Here is a 12,270-nt window from a genome sequence, read left to right on the forward strand (position 1 = left end):
CAAGGATGTTATGTAAATGGAATCATATAGTATGTAATCTTTTTGGATTAGCTTTTCTTATTCAGCATAATTCCCTTAAGATTCATCTGACTTGTGGGGCCTCTGGGGGTCAGTCAGTTAAGCATCTGCCTTTGGCTCAGGTCAAGATGCCAGGGTCCTGGGATCCAGCCCCATGTCGGGCTCTCTGCTCAGTGGGGAGCCTGCTTCTTCTCCCTCTACCCCTGCTTGTTGGCCCCCCCCAACTCAGTCAAATAAATAAATAAAATCTTAAAAAAAAAAAAAGATTCATCTAAGTTGGGTACATGTTGTTCATTTCCTCATTCTGGCTAAGTAGTAGTCCACCTATGGGTGTCCCACGGTTACTGGAACCATTCACCATCGAAGGTCATCTGGGTTTCCAGGTTTGGCTACTAGGAATAAAGCTGTTAGGAACATTCACATACAGGTTTTGTGGGTTACATAGGTTTTATTTCTCTGGAAAAGTACCCAAGGGTGCACTTGCTGGGTGATGTGGTAATCGTGTGTGGAATTTATAAGAAATGGCCCAGCTGTTTTTCAGAGCTGCCATCCACATTTTACATTCCCATCAGCAGTATCAGCAATGTATGAGTGAGCCAGTTCATTTTTTTTTTCTCATCTTCTCCAGCATTTGGTATTGTCACTATTGTTTATTTTAGTCATTCTAGATGTATAATGATTTCTCATTGTGGTTTTAATTTGCATTTCTCTGATAGTTCATGATGTTGACTACTGTGTGCACTTAACTTGCTGTCTTGTGTCCTCTATGAACCTGTTGGTTCATGTCTTTTACCCATTTTCTAATTGGATTCTTGGTTTTTTAGTGCTGAGTTTGGAGTTGTATCTTTTAGATACTTGTCCTTTGCTGGGTATGTGGTTTGTACATATATTTTTTGAATTCTGTAGCTTGTTTTTGCATCCTCGGTAGAACCTTTCATAGAGCAAAAAGTTTAAATTTTAATAAGGGGGGCGCCTGGGTGGCTCAGCGGGTTAAAGCCTCTGCCTTCGGCTCAGGTCATGATCCCAGAGTTCTGGGATTGAGCCCCGCATCGGGCTCTCTGCTCAGCAGGGAGCCTGCTTCCTGCTCTCTCTCTCTCTCTCTGCCTGCCTCTCCGCCTGCTTGTGATTTCTGTCAAATAAATAAGCAAAATCTTTAAAAAAAAATAAATTTTAATAAGGGCCTAACTGGTATAGAATTTTTATCACAAATGGTTGTTAGATTTTGTCAGATGCATTTTCTGTATCAGTGATACCGTGATTTTGGTTTAGCCTGTTGAGCTAGTGGGTTACAGTGATTGATTTTCACAGACTGCAGTATGAGCTCACCTTATGTACCTGGAACAGATTCCACTTAGTCATGGTGTATGATTCTTTTTATACATTGAATTTAGTTCTGTAAGTTTTCCTCTCCATACTGCGGTGGCTGTATCCTTATTTTGACTTGCTGTGTCTTCATTTTCTTTTCTTTTTTTTTAAAGATTTTATTTATTTATTTGACAGATAGAATTCACAAGTAGGCAGAGAGGCAGGCAGAGAGGGAGGAAGGGAAGCAGGCTCCCTGCTGAGCAGACAGCCTGATGCGGGGCTCATCCCAGGACCCAGGAATCATGACCTGAGCTGAAGGCAGAGGCTTCTACCCACTGAGCCACCCAGGCGCCCCGTATCCTCATTTTCGTTCAGTTCTACATATTTTTAAGTTTTCCTTAAGACTTCCTCTTTGACCCGTGGGTTGTTTACAAGTATACCGCTTAATTTCCAAATGTTTAAGGATTTCCCTACCATTACAGTTTTTTTTTTTTTTTTTAAAGATTTTATTTCTGTATTTGACAGAGAGAGATCACAAGTAAGCAGAGAGGCAGGCAGAGAGAGAGAGAGAGGGAAGCAGGCTCCCTGCTGAGCAGAGAGCCTGATGCGGGACTGGATCTCAGGACCCTGAGATCATGACCTGAGCCGAAGGCAGTGGCTTAACCCACTGAGCCACCCAGGCACTCCTTTTTTTAATTTGCCATTACAGATTTCTAATTTAATTGTGTTATCAGAAAACATCTTCTATATGATTTCATTTTTAAAAATTTGTCAGTTTGTCTTACAGCCCATGGTTTGGTCTCACTAAACCCTCCATGGGCTCTCAAGGAAGAAAAAACTGTGTTCTGTCACTATCAGATGGAATGTTCTGTATATGTTAATTAGGTCCTGTTGGTTGATGCTGAGGCTCTTCGGTCTGCTTGCTGATTTTTCGTCTACTAGTTCTAGTTGCTGCAGTGGAGGATTTTGAAGTCCCCATTGTAAGTTTGTATGTCTCTTAACTTGAACAGTCTTGCTTAATCTATTTTGAGGGTCTGTTGTTTGTTTCATACACATTTAGGATTTCTTTGTCTTGCTGGTGGGTTGAGCCTTTCATCATTTTGTGATGCCCCCGTTTTATCCTTGGTAGTTATATTTTCTCTGAAGTCTGCTTTATGTGATATTAATATAGCCATTTCTTTTTTTGGACTAATGTTTATATGCTATCTGTTTTTTTATCTTTTTACTTTCAGCCTTCCTATGTCCTTGAATTTGAAGTGAGTTTCTTGTAATCAGCATATAGTTAGGTTGTGTTTTTATCTACTCTCCCATTCTGTGCCTTTTAACTAGTATATATATATTTTAAAAGATTTATTTGTTTATTTTTATTTATTTATTTTAAAGATTTTATTTATTTGACAGAGAGCTAGAGAGCACAAGTAGGCAGAGCAGCAGGCAGAGGGAGAGGGAGAAACGGGCTGTCCACTGTGCAGGGAGCCCAATGCGAGGCTCAATCCCAGGACCCTGGGATCATGATCTGAGCTGAAGGCAGCCGCTGAACTGACTGAGCCACGCAGGTAGCCCATATTTGTTTATTTTATGGAAAGAGTGAATGAGTGGAGGAGCAAAGGGAGAGGGAGAGAAGCAGACTCCCCCCTGAGCATAGAGCCCCATGTGGGGCTCAGTCCCATGACCCTGCTGAGATCATGACCTGAGCTGAAAATAAGAGTCAGATGCCTAACCAACTGAACCACCCAGGTGCCCCTTAATTACTATATTGAGACCATAAATATTTAAAAGATATATTTTATTTATTTGTCAGAAAGAAAGAGGGGGAGAGTTCGCTTGCACAAGCAGGGGGAGTGGCAGAGAGAGAAGCAGAGAGAAGGAGCCCAATGTGGGACCCTGGGATCAAGAACTGAGCTGAGGGCAGATGGTTAACCAACTGAGTCACCTAGGTGTCCCAAGAGCATAAACGTTTAAGATAATTATTGCTATGTTAGGTCTAAAGCCTGACATTTTATTATTTTCTATTTGTTTCCTGTGTTTCTTATTCTTCTGTTTTTCTTTTCTTGTCTTCCCGGGAAGGACATTTTTTAGGATTCTGTCTTGATTTATTTATAGTGATTTTTAGGGTATTCTTTGTATAGTTTCTTAGTGGTTGCCTTAGGGATAGTTGATTTGACTTACACGGTAGCTGTGTTCTACCACCTAGTGAAGTGTGGAAATGGTCCTTCCATTGAGGACGGCCTTGCATTTAGCATCCCCACTTTGAAGTGTCACTGTTTTGAGTATCAGGTGGTCTTAAAATTTTTGTGTCAGTTATCACATACAGCTTAGAAAACTCATGAGAAGGATCTTCCAGGATGCTTATCTGTATTTCTTGCTCTTTGAGCTCTTCCTTCCTTCCTGATGCTACAAGATTTCTTTGATCATTTCCTTTCTCTTCCTTTCACTGTCTTTAAGAGAAAGTCTGCTAGTGGCAGGTTCTTTTAGTTTTCTGTTGTCTCAGATGTCTGATAGCTTTTTAAGCAGTTATTTTCATTTGTGTTAGCTTTCAGTTTGAAAAGTTTCAAATAATAGAAATAAATCTCTAATGTACCTATTGCTCAGCTTCAGCAGGTGCTGCCATTCTCGCTCCTCCCATTAGGGGTTTCTTTTTTGTTGTTTTTGTTTGGTAAAAGAGCTCTTACCTACACAGCCGGCAGGTGCTAAAGCACATTATTAATCACGTTTTAAAATCCTCACGAGAACCTTATGGACTAGACCCTAGTAATATCCCCATTTTACAGATGAGAAAATAGAGGCTGAGCAAAGTTAATGACTTGCCTGAGGTCACACTTGGTGTTTCTTTCATCAGAATGTTTCCTGTATTTCAGAGAACAACCCAGCTGGGTTCTTACAGGGACTGGAACAGAGTGGAGGCTATGTGTGTTTATTAGAGAAAGGCTTGTTCATTGATTTTTCTTCCTCTTCCTGGGGGTAAATGTGGCCTTGCTGTTTCAGTGGCACTCCCAGATAGCACATCTCTTTTGTTTGTAGCATTGTCACCATTGTTGAAAAATGCTAAGTTCTTTTGATGGTGGCGTTTTAAATTTCACCTTGTGCTCTTTTCCTCTTAGCTGTCTATCAACATCTATGACTACAACTGCCATGTGGACCTGATCCGGCTGCTCCGGCTGGAAGGGGAGCTTACCAAAGTGAGGATGGCTCGCCAGAAGATGAGTGAGATCTTTCCTTTGACTGAAGGTAACATATCAGCAGTGGGCCTGCTTTTGTAAACACAGAGAACTGAAGAGTATACATTCTGTTTTCAGTGCTGAAACTCAGATGTGTTCCTTACAGAAATGTGGAACATAGAAATAACAGTGGAAAGAAGAAAACCCATTATCCAGTGTCAATGATTTCTAGTTTTTCTTCTTTTAGTTTTTTGCAAAACATAATTGTGATTGTGTAATACAGACTCGTGTTTTGGATCCTGATTTTGTTTTAATCCTCCATTATGATTAATCTTTCCCACATCTTTCTGTTTCCCATTCCAGTGTTTTCTTTAATCCATTTTCTCAGCACTAGTTAATTGTATTACAGTTAAATTTTATAAGTGATTTTTAGTGTAAACATTTCATGCCTTGTTTGTTACATGGTAGTTAGGATATAGATTACTTTTACTTATTTATTTTGAAACAGAATTACCCTGTGCATCTTGTAGATCAGTTCTTCGTGAGTTTGTAATTGATCTTTTAGGGAGGAGTTGGGAGAACACAGGTCCCAGATTCAGCCCTCTCCCCCTCTCCCTGCCCCAAAGCATAACTGCTGAGTGTAGGAGCTGGAATCAGATTGCCCAGATTTGTTCCTGACTGTACATCTTACTAGTTGTGAGACCTTCAGCGAATTATATAAACATTTTAAGACTCAGTTTTCCCAGCAGTAAGATGGGCTAGCAGTAGTTTCTACATTGCAGTACATGGATTGGATGAGGTATTCTGGGTATAACACATAATAAATGCCCTAGCATGTCATAAATGTTTAGATAGGTGCCATCGTTACTCATTATTATGACTATCATCTACAGGAGTTTAAAAAAGATTGAATGAGAAATATATATATGTAAGTACTTAGCAAAAACATAAAATGCCCAACAGGTGTACGGTATTATGATTTTAATTACTTGGTCTTATTTGGAAGCATAAACTCTATGTGTGCTTGGTACAAGTTTTAAGAATTGAATTTCTGTGACCGTGGTAGGCTGTATAAGATGGGCAAAACGTGGGTGTGCTCGTGACTTACAGTAAGGTCCCTGCTGTCATCTTGCCCTTTGGTGAAGGAGATGGTCATGCAGGAGGTGCTGTTGTCTTGCAGAGCTCTGGTTGGAGTGGCTGCATGACGAGATCAGCATGGCTCTGGACGGCCTGGACAGAGAGCACGTGTACGACCTCTTCGAGAAAGCCGTGAAGGATTACATTTGTAAGTTCCCTGTGCGCTTTTTTGAGGTGTCTGCAGATGCTTCTGTCTCTGCTACCCAGGGTTGCCTCATGAAGGTTCGCTCCTCAGAAAGGAGAGCGTTAGTCCAGCAGTTAGAAAGATTTGAGTTTACTTATTAGAAAGATTTGCTCATTTTGGCTTTCTTTTCTTTTGTCCTTCCTTTTTTTTTTTTTTTTTTTTTTGAAAGATTTTTATTTATTTATTTGACAGAGATCACAAGTAGGCAGAGAGGCAGGTAGAGAGGGGTGGGGAAGCAGGCTCCCCGCTGAGCAGAGAGCCTGATGTGGGGCTTGATCCCAGGACCCCTGGGATCATGACCTGAGCCGAAGGTGGAGGCTTAACCCACTGAGCCACCCAGGTGCTCCCTGCTTCCTTCCTTTCTTAAAGATTTCATTTATTTGTGTCTCCCGAGAGGGTTTCTCTAATATCTTCCATGCCTTTTTTGAGCCCGGCTAGAACCTTGAGAATCGTCATTCTGAACTCTAGATCTGACATATTACCAGTGTCTATGTTGATTAGATCCCTAGCCTTCGGTACTGCCTCTTGTTCTTTTTTTTGTGGTGAATTTTTCCGCCTTGTCATTTTGTCCAGATAAGAGTGTATGAAGGAGCAAGTAAAGTACTAAAAGGGAGGCAACAACCCCAGGAAACTTTCAAGTGGTTGATTTTCTGTTTCTAGAGTTACTGTTCTTCTCTTCGGTCTCCCGTTGGATTTGCAGGTGTTTGCAATCTTTAGATAAGCTATCTAGCTGATCTCCTGCTAGCTGAAGTAGTCTCAGCCTGCTACTTCTCCGCCATCTTGACTCCTCCGACTCAAAGATTTCATTTATTTGAAAGAGAGAGATTGAGAGAGAGCATGAGAGTGGGGTGAAGGGCAGAGGAAGAAACAGACTTGCTGGTGAAAAGAGAGCCCGATGTGGGACTTGATCCCGGGACTCCAGGATCATGATCTGAGCCGCAGGCAGCTGCTTAACCAACGGAGCCACCCAGCCACCCACGCCCGCTGTCTGTGGTTTTCATTTGAGGATATTTGGTTTTAAAATACAGTTAGGAGAAATGTTTGTCGTAAAGGAGTGAACATATTCACACCCAGCATTTTTTTGGTGGGGAGAACTTTCGTGGTATTTTCAGATGACTAAAGGTTGCCTTTTATTTGTTTTTTAATTTTTTTAAAAAGATTTTATTTATTTATTTGACACAGAGATCACAAGCAGGCAGAGTGGCAGGCAGAGAGAGAGGGAGAGCAGGCTGAGCAGAGAGCCTGATGTGGGGCTCAATCCCAGGACCCTGAGATCATGAACTGAGCCGAAGGCTGAGGCTTTAACCCACTGAGCCACCTAGGTGCCCCTAAAGGTTGCCTTTTGTACATAGTTTGGATTTTTAGAAGTTTTGGACAGAATGCTTTTTTTTTTTTTAATATTAAAAAGCTTTGAAAAACTTATTTTATTTTTTAAAATATTTTATTTATTTATTTGACAGACAGAGATCACAAGTAGGCAGAGAGGCAGGCAGAGAGAGAGAAAGAAGGAGGCTCCCTGCTGAGCAGGGAGCCTGATGCAGGGCTCGATCCCAGGACCCTGAGATCATGACCCGAGCCGAAGGCAGAGGCTTTAACCCACTGAGCCACCCAGGTGCCCCAAAAACTTCTTATTTTAAAATAAGTTTAGATTTACAGGATAGTAGTACAGAGAGTTCCTAAACTTCATCTTGCTTTCTTCAGTATCCTGTAACTACTATACAAAATCAAAACCAGAGAATTGATCTTAGTACAATGTTCGTGTCTGCTTCTGTGATGTTTTACCCCATGTGTAGATTCTGGTAACCACCACTGCAGTTGACTTACGGAACCTCCATCACCACACAGGTGTACGCTGTGCATTGTCTGCTTGTGTTGAATTTTTGCTAGCGCAAGTGGAGTAGACACCTTCTCTCGAAGTTTCTTTCCCCTCCCCTGTTGGCAGTATGATTCTCTAAATATGCTTTTTACCTATAGGACACATCAGAGAATGCTATGGACAACACGTTTTTTTTTTTTTAAGTTTTAAAAATTTATCCCTTTTTAAAAATTTTTTAATTTATTTTTTAAAGATTTTATGTATTTGAGGGCCGCCTGGGTGGCTCAGTGGGTTAAGCCTCTGCCTTCAGCTCGGGTCATGATCTCAGGGTCCTGGGATCGAGCTCCGTGTCAGGCTCTCTGCTCAGCGGGGAGCCTGCTTCCCCTTCTCTCTCTGCCTGCCTCTCTGCCTACTTGTGATCTCTGTCTGTCAAATAAATAAAATCTTTAAAATAAATAAATAAAAGCCCCATTTCTATTAAAAAAAAAAACAAAGATTTTATGTATTTGAGAGAGAGGGTGCACTTGCAAGTGTGGGCTGGGGAGCAGGGAGGAGCAGAGGAAGAGGAACAAGCAGGCTCTGTGCTCAGCCTGACCCAGAGATGATGACCTGAGCTGAAATCAAGAGTTGGATGCCCAACTGGCTGAGCCACCCAGGTGTCCCCACCACCCCCAAATTTCCCCAGATTTTCTCCTTTTAAATTAAACATCCTTCTTCCATATCTGGTTTTCCCCACTGTGGGCATTTCCCTTTTTGACAGGCACTGGAACTTGAAGGTAGACTGCCCCGAGGAAGAGCATTTTCCATGTGCCTTTATCAGCCAAGAGAATTGATCAGTTTTTAGTTTTTATAATCCAGATACTGAAAATTACAGGTGTTTTGTGAATATGAAATTCCCCTGTTATGTGCTTTTAGTGTTCTTGGGTCTCTGCTCCAATCTGTCCACGTGGCTTCTTAGAACCTTTTGACAGTTCCAAGGGCTTGACGCTCCCATGTTTTTTGATGATCCTGGAACCCCTCTGTGAATGTCTCAGAGTCATCATTAACAGTACCTCCCCAGTCTAATGTTTTCTGGTCCTTGATGGTTTACAGTCACCCTGCTGTGGGGCTGCCACCGTCAGTGCTGAGGTCAGTGTGCCTTTCATTCCCCAGTTGCTTCAGGGCTGCTGGGGGTCTGGAAGCCAGATAACCGTGCTTCTCAGATTAGGTCTCTTAAAGTAGTTTTGAATGGGGGCCCGTGGGGTTCTTATGTTAGTTTCAGGAGCCCTAGAGCATGGAAGTTATGTCCCTTGTTTTGTGAATGTTCGGAAGCCACTTTGGCCTGCTTTAAGAGTCGCATGCTCTACCAATTGAGTCGGCCAGGCACCCCCTCTTCCTTTGTTGTTTTGCATCCCATATGGCTGCTCTGTACTGGTGAGCTAAAACAGAGTAGCTAACAAAGTTTGGCTAAGTTCATTGAAATAAATCCTCGGGAAAACACAGTAATTGTCAAATCAGCTTTATTTTCTAAGTATTTTTATTTTACAAGGTTAATGGATAGGCCTGTGAAATATTTTCAGATCTCTGAAAGGTGACTTAATGTGCAAAACGTGTGCATTGGGAACCACTGCATTCCTAAAGAGTTTAATGTATGTGCTGCCCAAGCAAGCACTCCTAAAGAGTTTAATTCATTAGTCTGCTCTTAAAGCTGCAGGGGTGAGTGTATATAAAGTTTAAGAAGAAAGTGACAAAAAAAAGGGCGATTGGGTCTTTTCTGTTGTTGCTGTTTAAACATCATTATAAAGAAAGACTTAAAATACAGACATCTGGTTACAGAATTGGTGGTTTTAATTTGTTCTTTGATTTTGACCAGAAGGCTTAAAAAGATTCAAAAGTTAAAAAATTCTAAGCTTTGAAATCTTTCTGAAAGTACTCAGATTTGTAACTATTTGCATTGAATATTTTCATTGAATTGCTTCCATTTTAATAAATAGGCTTTTTAATCATGAGCATATTACATATTACCTGCTGGCATATTCTGTTTATGCAGTAAAATGGCAATAATTGTAACCTAGTAGAGACATTGTTTAAGATACACTTTCCTTTCTAGCTGCAGTATTAGTAATTTATGTACATTGGATGCTTGTTGGTGTGCTCTTGCCTTTTTGTGTGAATGAGTATTGTTTTGGTGGGCATATTTCTTTTGTGACTCAGCGGAACAAAAGTTTTGGTCTTTGGGTATTTCATATCCTGAATTAATAGAGCACTTCTCCTTCTTAGGTCCTAACATTTGGCTGGAGTATGGCCAGTACTCAGTTGGTGGAATTGGTCAGAAAGGTGGCCTTGAGAAAGTCCGTTCTGTGTTTGAAAGGGCGCTCTCGTCAGTCGGCTTACATATGACCAAAGGACTCGCCATCTGGGAGGCTTACAGGGAGTTCGAAAGTGCCATTGTGGAAGCTGCCCGGGTGAGTGGCCTGGTCTCTGTGACCAGTGCTTGCCTTCAGCTAGTTGGGGCTGTCTTTGTAAGTGGCCTCGGAAGAACACAGTTGACGAAATGGTCCTCGCCAGTCTCTTAGTGAGTGGGCAGTGAAGTAAAATCAGTAGTATTTGTGGAACAAGAAAGATTTCTTTGACTAAAAGCAGATGACCTTATAATTTTTCTGATATTTAAAAATACTACTTCAGTTATTGGTTCCAGGTGAATACACCAGAATAACTATATCTCTTAAAAGAAATGTATATATATTAGTCATGTCCAATAATAACTGGCAAGAGGTGTAAGAGATTTGACCTCATCATAATTGCATTTTTTTTGAACTCTGACTCAAGGGTTTACAGTCCCCTCCCAGTGTTCCCTCTCCCGCGTGTGTGTGTGTGCGCGCGCGCATGCACACCATCCGTAACTAGTGGAGCCCTCTAGTAGTTAGATGGTTATTATTAAAGTAGCCCAGTCCCTTGTTGATTACATCCCTGTTGAGAAAGTCTGTAGTGGTGCCTTCAGCTCACTCCGATGGAGGCATCGGGGCTAACTCCTTTGGCTGACATTTGTGGCCCTCCAGCAGCAGACATAACCCTGTGTGGGCTCTGCTCCCATGTGCCACTCCACAGTTGTGCACTTGTTGGCCACTGTACTTAACACGGTTCCTTCGACTGGGAGTCCGTTTCCTCCTCTTACTATGGCAGGAGAGCCTGTAGATGCATCCCAACTGCCTACTCCTCCCGGAGTCTGTGATGCTTTCCTCCCTTCATAAAAAACCTCAGCCTTAAACACCAGTCGAAAGCAAGCCTTGTGATACTTTCTTTCCTGATGTTTCATTGTAGTCATTTGTGCATATGTTGTCAGTATATACATTTCTAACATTCCTTTTTGCTTTTCACCCAGTCGGAAACACTTAGTAGCAAAGACATTTATTTTTGTGCCTCTCCCAGCATTTGACACAATACCTCATGTATCAGAGATCATATAAACGTATTTTTAGTTTGAACTAAAAAATTTGTTGCAATATTTTTTTTGAAGTAGGAAGGATTGCCAAGTTTGTCATTTACTACAAATTTGCTTCTTTAGCCCATAGCTGGCTTCCTTTCCCCTTTTGACCGGGAACAAACCTTTGATTCACAGCTGGAGAAAGTCCACAGTCTCTTCCGGCGACAGCTGGCGATCCCGCTCTATGGTAAGAGAAATGGACCTGTCGACAGCTGGCCCTCCGTGGTTTTTAAAATGCTTTGGGGCATGTCCTGTCGTTAGGTCTTGCCCAGCACCCTGTGAGACAGATGTTGCTGGTGTTCTTACTCTCACTGGACAGTGTCACTGTGGACGAGGCCTTTGGTTAAAAATGTACCTTGAATTGTTAATGGTCCAAGAGGATTGAGGGTCAGCAGGCAGACCTGGAAGCCAGACTTCCTGACTCGCAGTTTTCTCTATTAAGACACTGTTGGAGAGGTCGAGTTACTATAAAGAATAGGGAAACGAACCCCCCTGTGTTTTCTGGGGAAACTTTATTGAGTAAGAGCTCCATGGTGAGCATTTTCTCTTTAGCAGTAACCTCTTCCGTATCAGAGTGAGGATTTCCCACAGGCTTATAGCATTCTTCTGTGGGGGTGATTGGTTCCGTAGCCCTGTTGGTTGGAAGTGTTCATACCTGAATTTCTTGGGGGTTTGGTAAGGATTTTCTTGTTTGGGTGAATATATTTTGGTAAGCCAAGCCTTGAAACTCTGGAGCTAGAGCTAGAGCATGAGCAGCGTCTGGAGGATTTTTCTGGGCATGGGAAGAGTTTTGTGCTGCCATCTTGTTTGTTCTTCAGGCGTAGTTTCACATTGTACACCCTTGGCACCTCTGGACAACTGCTTGAGCCCAGATGTAATTGCTCTTTCTACTTCGTGGCTTATTTGGATTTGATTTAACAAATTATAAAGTGGCTTTCCAGTTGAATCCTTGGGTGACATGCAGAAAAGGCTAGAACTGAGCAGCCTGCAGGTTTCATCTCCCATAGCAATGTGACGTGGCATAGTACAGTGAGTAGAGCATGTACTTGAGCCAGACTGCCTGGTTCAAGGCCTTGATCTACTGTGACCTGCAAACAATTGATGTAACCCTTTACTTGCGTTTCCTCAACTGCAAAATGGAGATCATGGTAGAATCTACTCCCTAGAGCTGGGAGGATTGGATGAATTA

At 42.0% G+C, this 12,270-nt stretch overlaps 1 protein-coding gene across 3 annotated transcripts in view; it reads left to right on the forward strand.

The window, feature by feature from the left end:
• Positions 1-12,270, forward strand: part of SART3 (spliceosome associated factor 3, U4/U6 recycling protein) — a 38,323-nt gene that overhangs the window by 5,125 nt on the left and 20,928 nt on the right. For 2 of the 3 annotated variants that reach the window (XR_004277946.1, XM_032309839.1), the window contains exons 2-5: positions 4,425-4,551; positions 5,662-5,766; positions 9,878-10,062; positions 11,163-11,268. Coding sequence is in view for 2 of the 3 variants with exons in the window: in XM_032309839.1 (XP_032165730.1) it covers positions 4,425-4,551; positions 5,662-5,766; positions 9,878-10,062; positions 11,163-11,268 (523 nt within the window). In the remaining variant the exon portion in view is untranslated. The remainder of the gene's footprint in view (positions 1-4,424; positions 4,552-5,661; positions 5,767-9,877; positions 10,063-11,162; positions 11,269-12,270) is intronic. The other variant, XM_032309840.1, reaches the window with a different exon arrangement.

Source organism: Mustela erminea, chromosome 13 (assembly GCF_009829155.1).
Source record: "Mustela erminea isolate mMusErm1 chromosome 13, mMusErm1.Pri, whole genome shotgun sequence".
Classification (NCBI taxonomy): Eukaryota; Metazoa; Chordata; class Mammalia; order Carnivora; family Mustelidae; genus Mustela; species Mustela erminea.